At 44.8% G+C, this 9,119-nt stretch overlaps 1 protein-coding gene across 4 annotated transcripts in view; it reads left to right on the plus strand.

Moving 5' to 3' along the window:
* Positions 1-8,037, plus strand: part of AJAP1 (adherens junctions associated protein 1) — a 180,802-nt gene extending 172,765 nt beyond the window's left edge. Inside the window, exons 5-6 of one of the 4 annotated variants that reach the window (XR_007516514.1) lie at positions 319-1,699; positions 2,696-8,037. Coding sequence is in view for 2 of the 4 variants with exons in the window: in XM_049877723.1 (XP_049733680.1) it covers positions 319-448 (130 nt within the window). In the remaining 2 variants the exon portion in view is untranslated. Of the gene's footprint in view, positions 1-318 lie in introns of all 4 variants that reach the window. The other 3 variants (XR_007516515.1, XM_049877723.1, XM_049877722.1) reach the window with 3 other exon arrangements.
* The last annotated feature ends 1,082 nt before the right edge of the window (positions 8,038-9,119 follow it).

A 9,119-nucleotide genomic window follows, 5' to 3' on the forward strand; every position in this document is an offset into this window, starting at 1 on the left:
TTGTGTCCACGGAGGGGGCGTCCCAGCGGAAATGCCCCCTCCACAGCTGGGGTGCCTACTATTAGCACATGGTCCAGCCTCATGTCCTTGGCATCCCTAGCGTTTATACCAAGTCCCAGTGACTAGTTCTAGAAGGCATTTTCTAGAAGATGTCCTGCAGAGGGGCTGGTGTCTGTTAGCCGAGAAGGAGAAAGATTGGGGCTTCGTGGTGCAGAGGCTCAAACAGGGAGAAACGCTGCACCACCAGCAACTCATTACGCCCTTGCCCTGCCCTTGACCTGCTGCCATTTAACCTCTTCTTGTTTTCTCTCCACACAGGATCCCGTTGGTGAAACTGTTAAAAAAAAAAAAAAATACAAATCCTAAAACTAAAATCTATAAGGGAGAGGGTCCCCACACCTACCACTCCTGTTTGCCAGTGGGGACCTCGCAGAGCAGGACACTATAGGCCAAATATATTTTTATAAAGATGCCTATGGGGGACTGCCATCTCCCAGAGTTTTCTTTGGAGGACAGACAGAAGCGATACAAGGAAGGAGCTGGAGACTGAGAGACAAGGAGAGGAGGAAGCACCTGGAGTCTGGGATTTGTACTCTGATTCTGAACCTGTGCCAATAATACCATTATGTGCCATGTACTGACCTGGAAGACTCGGTTACAAAGTAGGAAGCCAAGCAAATCACACATAGAAATCTTACTGAAAAAAAAAAACAGGGGTGGAATCGAGACCGAGAGTCACTATTTCTGGTTAATATACGTATATAAATATATAAATACACACAGACACACACACACTTTTTTTTGTATTGTAGCAATTTTTGGAGATCTTAAATGTTCCTTTTTAAAAAAAAATGTTCTCGGTTACAAAAACTGATGTATTTAACATGCTTAGTATGAACAGAATAAATTGGTGTTTTCTACTTTGGCAACTCGCTGCACACACGTATCGCACACATGCACATACACACGCACACACACACGCATATAATCGCATATATTGGAAATGCAATTCCACGGGTGAGCATATTCTTCCTGGTGACCTGGTATCCCATCACCATTCACCCCAGAGGACAGCCTCAACCCAGACTACGGGGCCCTTAAGTGACATTTGGTGAATGGCACCGGACATGGGATTTCATCTTGGGCCAGAGTTAAGAATGTCATGGTTTTATATATATATATATACATATATAAATATTACCTTTTGTTCATTTATTTGAAGATGCTACCTAACAGCCGTGTGTACGTCGATGTCGCTGGCTGCTTGTACATGGGCCTGAGCGTGAGGTTGGGTGGGTGGTGGATTACTGGACATCTTTGTGTTATACAAGCATAGACTGAATTGAAGCCTTTTTTTTTTTTTTTTCCAGTTCCAAAAATTAAAGGAATATATCCTTATCCATGTGTTTGCGTATGTCAGGGCAGAACTCAGAAATATATGAGGGCTCTAGGTTGTTTGAAAATGAGAAGGGATTCTATGTGTATACTCCCCAGCCAATTCTCCCTTGAATGTTCTGCATGTCTTTCCCACAGATAGGTGGACAGATGTCACCTGCTCTGTCGTGGTCACAAGGGTGACTTTAGATCTTGGTGGAGACAGTGGCAAAGATGCTACTCTCTTGTCAGCTCCTATCGGCCAACTTTTGTGTTTTGCCCAAGAACCCTAGTATATAGCTTCCCAGTGGAAATAGGGGCCCAGGTAAAAGCCTTGTTATATAGAGCCCTGACCGCACACACTATTTTCAAAAATACTGCCATCCCCAAGGGGCGGGACCACTCCCTCCCAACCCACATCTTAGTAAAGGCGTCCCTCCCCCCGCCAAAAAAAGAACAGCTGTTGTCATAAGCGTCAGAGTAGAACTATGCTCCACAGGGTTTTCAGTGAGTGATTTTTTGAAAGTAGACTGCCAGGCCTTTACTCCCAGGCTCCTCTAGGTGGATTCGAACTGCCAACCTTTCCCTTAGCAGCCAAGTGCATTAACCGTTTGTACCACCGGGGGACTCCAAGTAAAGGCACCCAAAACCAAACCAAACCCATTGCCTTTGAGTAGATTCTGACGCACAGTGACCCTATAAGACAGAGTAGAACTGCCCTATAGGGTTTCCAACACTATAATCTTTAAGGAAGCCGACTGCCACACCTTTCTCCTGTGGATCAGCTGGTGGGTTCGAACCACTGACTTTTATGTTAGCAGTGGAATCCTTTAACCATTAGGCCACCAAGGGTCCTTAATGGCACCCAGTACTCCAGAATTGCTGCCAGTAGGGGGGCACCGTAAGTAATCTAAGATCCCAGTTAGAAGATGAGCCCTGCTTGTGGGGTAACTCCAGATCAGGGATGAGTGGGCTGTTTCCCAAGATTTCTTTTAGGAATGGCCCATGCGTGACTGTTTTCACCAGTAGGGTCCATGAAGAAATGGAATGTTCAGTCTGAGACCAGATGAAAGGTCCAGCAGACACTGCCCTTCCTCCCCACTTTCAGGTTGGGCTGTTGAACTTGATTCTTCAGTTGGGCTCGGTCTCCCTCTAAAACAAATGTTTGTACCTCTTGGAATGTGTGAAAGTAAAGAGATACCAGCGGAGGAGGAAAACATTGTTTTCATAACACAATAACATTGAGATCAGTGTTCTAGTATTGCTCCTGAAGTAGAAAAGTCGGTTTTTGTTTTTCTTTTTTTGTCGTTTTCTCCCAAAGCTTTGCTACCCATTGAGACACTGCAAACATCACTGCTGGCATTTGATCACCTCCAGGTTCCTGGGACTCACCTGCATCATCTCGACTGTGCTTCTCTCTCTTGTCCTTCATCCAGCCACCTCCATCCCATCACCCTCAAATCCCTGCGGGCATTGTGCCTTCCTGACTTAAGATGGGCACAGAGGGTCTTCGTCATCAGTCAGGGCCGTGGGGGCTGCTGCTGTGATCCATGACATTCTCAGCTCCAGAGCGAACCCAGCTGGGAAGGAGGTGATGGCAGAGACATGCTGTTCATTGGCTGGCAGGGCACCCATGCTTCCCAACAGGGCGCGACTTGGTGTCACTTACAATGGCAGCTCAGCCTCTTTCCCAGACCAGAGGCTGTCCCCTGGATGCCTTGAACTCTCTGGAATGCCATCAGATGTTGAACCTTCTAAGGGAGTGTACATTGACAAAAGTCCCCCACACAACCCTTTGGACACCCGTCTGGGGCAGGGCCAGAAGAACCCCACGTGCACCAACCACCAGGCAAGCCGTGTGCGTGCGAATCTGCATCAGTAAGTCTAGTTCTGTGCTGAATGTCTGCAAATTCAACCGGCATAGAGAATGGCTGCCATTTCATGAGGGCTGAGGGAGTGTGTGTAGAAATCTCTTAGGTTTTAAAAAGGGTTACCTTGTTTCCCAGACACCTCCGTGGGAAACACCATCTGTGTGAAAGGAGATAATAAATGAAAGTGAGCAGCCTAGAGAATTCAGCACCACAGCTGTGGAATGTGTGGGATTGTTCTGGGTCCTTCCATATGGCCACATTCCCAGATATTTTTCCTAACAGTGTCAGATGAGTCTTGCTGGACTCCCCTTCTGCAGCCTGAGATGTGCTGAAGGTCAGCTCTTCTCAGCTTGACCTCTGGATTTCTGAGTTAATCAGTGACACCCCCCATGTTCTGCTGCAGAACAGCCCAGAGTCCGGCCCTTACATTTGTTTAAGCATTTTTTTTTTCCTCAGAGAAGGTACTCGAAAGAGGGGTGATATGGTTTGATAAGGTCCCCAATTTTTGTCCCCCTCATCTTTTCCCATCAGCGACTTTCTGAAATCCCACAATCATGGGCCTCATTCATACTCACCATGGTCTGTTGCCCACCTGTAGACTTTGAAGCTACTGAAACAAGTGGCTTGAGGGAACGATCTGTTCCTTGTTGTGGGGTCAAGTCCATTTTGAGGCTTTGTTGTTGTTTTTTTGTTGTCAAGTCAGGTCCAACTCTTGGTGACCTTATAACAGAATGAAACGTTGTCTGCTCCTGTACCATCTTCGTGATGGTTTGTATGTTTGAACCCATTGTTTTGACTATTGTGTCAGTTCATCTCATGGAGAGTTTTCCTTGTTTTTTGTTGACTTTCTACTTTACCAAATATAAAGTCCTTTTCTAGTGATTGATCTTTCCCGATGACATGTCCAAAGTAAGCAAGACAGTTTCTCCATCCTCGTTCGAATGCTCTATTTCTGATTTAGTCCCTTCCAATCTTTTTTTTAATCCTCATGTGTTTGATGTCACTTTTATCTGGTTGAAATAATGTATGTAATTGCTTTGGGGAACTTACTCCACTCATGACCAGGAAATCCTCCTGATCATTTCCCACTGGGCTCAGATTTCAGTAATTGTCCAAGACAAGGCCAGGCCTCATGCCCACTGAGTCTTCTTTCTTAGTTCCTGTCTTCTCATGCACTGTGAAAGTGTAGCAACACCCTGAGGTGTGCTAGAAGGCTGCTAGTAGTCAGATCTAGTGGCCTTCTTCTACTGAATGGAGAGGCCACTTACAAAGCCAGGTTTCCTCCCGAGTATTTCTGATCCTTCCCAGTCCTGACTTTGTGTGGACTCCTTACGCTGCTTTCAACTCCCAGGTATTCATCCTAGTCCTCTATGGAGCGTTTTAAGCTTACTTAGAAACTTGGACTTATGAAATTTGACCAGCAGATCAGTAATTACTACAGTGATCTTGCAGTCTTACACTCAGTCTTCTAAAAAATGCATTACTCTTGAACCACCACATTTCAATATCAGGCAGAACTTTCCTTATGGGTTTTGGTTTTGAGGAATTTTATACAGGTGTCCAATCACGGTGGTCATATTATAAAATGAATACATCAGAGAATTCGCTATTTTTATTTTGGAGGGTCTCTTCTTTACCCACATCGAATATCATCTTAGCTCATGAAGCTGGGTTGACCCCGATATCTTGAAAGACAAGGCAAGGAACCAGGGCTGAAGCTCAGGGTCAGGACCTACAGCCCTTCTACATTCATGCTGGGTCTCCCCAAGGCTCTCATTTTGAAATGGCATCAGCACACGTTTTCTTTGTTCTTATCACATTTTGACACTGCTACCCTCTTTTATCAGAGAGATCTGAGCACAAGTGTGTCCCAGAGGCAGTCGCTGTATTCCACTGGGCTCGCTCTCTAGCTGTCCTCCACAGAGTCACCCCTCAAGTCAGCGAATGGAAAAAGATTCTGAAACTCCTAATTTCTGCCAGATGCCAGAGTCATTCTTGCTTCACCATGTGAGTTCTTGAAGAAGGCATTATCCAAATACACAGTAAGAATAGAAACAACTCTTCCTAGCTCACTGTAATTAGCTTAGGATCATCCAGTCATCCACTTATTCAACAAATACTTGTTGAGCTTCTACCATGTTGGCAATGCCGCAGGGAGCAAGATGGGCATAGTCCTGCCTTAGTGAGCTTGACATTCTACTGGGGGAGGAGGCAGATAATTAACACAGAGGCAAACAAAATAATATCCAGAGAGAGGGATGAGTGGTGGGAAGACAAGGGAGCGGAGTGATGGAAGAGACGTGGGAGTTGTCTGTGTCTCTTAGTCCTGCCATTATTTCCAACTAGGAAATCAAATTGTCACTTGCTAACCAAGGGTTGCTCTTAGGTAGTAGCACACGAGAAAGCCTTACTCCTAGTTCCTGGGTAAAAATGCGTTGCACTCCCAGTTACAAGATTCTGCAATCATTACCAACTGCTCTACCTGGCTCTCCACCAAACACCCCTGTCATTCCAATGGGGGCAATCCCTCAGGGAAGTAGAGAAGTGAAGCCAAAATGAGGGATATTATTCCTGATGACGAACTTGCCCCCTTCCCTACCCCTGAGTTCTGTCTGTGCTCCTGGGGCCCTCCCTGTGCCATACCTATGTAGTTAAGTCAACATTAGGTCACCAAGGTCTCAAAGAGGACACGAGGGTTCAATGACAGGGATGTAACCCACAGGGCACTGGGGCCACCAAGGAGTGTCCTCCCTTCTGATGAGGAAAGCAGCTGCCTCTTCAAAAGTTCTCTCTCAACACAGATCTCACTTGGCAGTGCACTTCCTAAACAACATCTGTTTTTAGCAGAGCAGTTATTCGAAAATATGCCGCGATGCCTGTAATTCTGGAGCGGTTTCTTTGGTGCGGTTTGTCCATTTGCTATGCCATACTGGTTTGTTTGTTTGTTTTCAACCAGTGGAAATAACACAGCTCGCATAAAGGAGTCAAACTCTCACCATCTGTGAGTCTTTGATCATTGTTTCCTTATTTTACACTGACATGTATCCTATGCAGGTGTACTATGAAAGCAAAGCCAAGCATTGAGTGTTAGTTACTCTGACCATTCTTGGTGGGGTTTCCAGCCAATTCTTAAATGATTATTTGACATTTTGAAATGTATACCAGTCTTCCTTCCAGAAAGTGTCAAGTGTGGTTTATGCCTACTTTCACATTTCTGGGTTTAGAGCTTGCATTTGAGGGATGTAAGCAATGGACTTTCGGACTTTTTGTCCAAAAAGATGTCTAGGAAGAGAATTGGCATCTTACAGGTCCCACCAACCATCAAACAAGCAGAAAGAATGAACTTTGTCTGACTTAAGATGGTTTGAGAAAGACCTCAGCTAGTAAGAACACCATAGCCCATCTCCAAAGTTTAAATGAGTCAGCAAGTTACCATGCAATCCCTAGCTAGGGAATTTATCTCTATGCACAACTTCCCATTATGCCGAAGGGTCGATAGTAGCACTTGAACTTCATCAGAAGAGTGACCTCACCGTCCTTGACCACCAGAGGAGAGACAGCCAGACATGTACTTACTTGCCCCCTTTGATTCTATTTCACTTGGGTCTGGGAGATTAAACACATAGGCTGCTGGTGACTGAGAAAGCTATGAGCACAATAGCACCCAGAATATAGAATGGGATAGGATCAAGGTGCTTGTCATGGGTTCTTTAAGGCCATAGTGCATGGACAGCAACAGGGCGGGGGTGGCAGCCTTCTCCAACCATCAGTCTGCACTCCACACCTATAAATGCATAGTCCAAATCCAAGAGTAAAGAGAACAGAAGAGAGCGGCGAACTTGGTTATAACGTATTGTCTGTGTCTGCTTTGGAGTTGAGGTTCTAAAATAAATCCTTCAGCAGCTCTGTTGCATTTCTCACTTGATGGATTCCCTGCTAAATGTTCTAAGAGTTACTGTGCATAGAATCGAGAGAGTAGTTTTGAATGAACTCATAAATCTAAGTCATATATGGAAAGGCTCAGCATAAGAGGCATGATATAAACTGGGCCGTTCTTGCCCATCTGAGACACAGAAGGTTATAAGCACTTGGGATGGGGATAGTTTAAACCACCAGTGAGTCATGAGGGAAGGGCACAGTGAATATATAAATGCCCATGTGTGTAAGGGAGGCTGTGTTCTCTCTTCTGGTGTAGGGTGGAGCAGACCGCAGATGTACCATAAACAAAAACAAACAAACTTGTTGCCATCAAGTCGATTCCGACTCATGGCAACTCCATGTGTTACAAGGTGGAAGAATTGTTCCATAGAGTTTTCTTGGCTGTAATCTTTATGGAAGTAGATCACCAGGTCTTTCTTCCATGGTGCCACTGGGTGGGCTCAAACCACCAACCTTAGTGGAGAGCAAAATGTTTATGCCACCCAAGGACCTTCACATGTACTATGGATAGTATTAAGTTGATCACTATAATAAACTCAGGGAGTTGCTAAGATAGCCTCATGGGGCTAATTAACTCTTAGCAATATCTTGAATTCCATGGTAAAATATCTGCTGAGTGACGTATGGCAAGAATGGAGGCAGAGCAAATCCGATTACATGAAATTCTCCTTTACAAAATTTAATTAGCTTTGCCCTAGGTGGTCTCTCTTCTAAAATAGAATCCTCTGGAAACCTGGATTTACATGAGTCAATCAGTACTGGCTGGGATGGAGCTCCTTTGTTATTTTAACCCCAAAATATTAGCAACAGAAAATAACAAGTATCTAGAAACTTGATTCTTGCGTGGACATAACCAAGCTGATCATTCTGGTTAGCTTTTGTCATTATTAGATTCTGAAATTCTCCAGTAAAATCCTTTAATGTTGATGTTGTAACTGTTGGGTTGGCAGACTCTCAGATAATGCTAGCCTACTGCACTGAGCAAGTTATTGCTTTTAGGGAATGAGAGATAGTAGGCCAAAAGAGAAGTAAGAACACTATTCGGTTCTAAGTTCTGATTTTTGGCACTATCATGAACCATGAAGACATGCAGCCATTCAAACGCTAGAAGACCCTATATAATTGTTTCATGTCATCGTGCAGGGAACTGCAGGCAAACACCATGGTACCAACCCCTGGCCACAGTCTCATTCCTCAATAGACCCTTCCCGTCCTTCTCCACTGTTTGCACACCCCAAGTCAAAGGGACAATTTCAAACTTACTGTGACACCCCCAACTCTAATTTCTAACCTTTGGAGGACAAATTTGGAGTAAGAGGAGGTATGTTCTCCCAAAATCACCCTGCTGAAGTCTTAGGCTGCTAAAAATCACTTAAGGGTATCCTAGCAAGATAACAGCATTGCTCTTGATAAGGTTCTTGATAAGGTTTGCAGCCGCTGCCACCTGAAGGAACATTCTCCCTCTACCTCCAAAGTCTCTTCTGGGTGGGGAACTCTACTCAGTATGATTCCTCTCTTATGCATGTGGATTTTGAATATCAAGGTATGGTACCATCTACAACTCAAGGTCTACCAAGCAACGTGAGTGTTTTTTCTTGATGAGTTTGCAGCAGGTAAATGTGCACCTACGATGTGTTGAAGATTCCCTAAGGTGCTGCATCGTTTCCATATACAAGCACAATTTTTCTCATAGTTAAAGGGCCTTGAAGACAGGGAGGGGGCAGCTAACTTTGAAAAGTGAGCTGGCACTACACATTAGGCATTTGGGTCCCCACACTCTTGGACCGTCATGCTGACAGAATGGTTGATTTTTTTGTTTTTCACTTGCATTTGGGTTGCTTCTTCTGAAGTCAGAAAGGACCTGGGGAAGTTGATTCTCAGCCAGTGGGCCACACATTTGATCCTTAAGAATCGATTCCCGAGCTGAGATGGCAT

The sequence above is a fragment of the Elephas maximus genome, chromosome 3, assembly GCF_024166365.1.
Source record: "Elephas maximus indicus isolate mEleMax1 chromosome 3, mEleMax1 primary haplotype, whole genome shotgun sequence".
In the NCBI taxonomy this organism is placed as follows: domain Eukaryota; kingdom Metazoa; phylum Chordata; class Mammalia; order Proboscidea; family Elephantidae; genus Elephas; species Elephas maximus.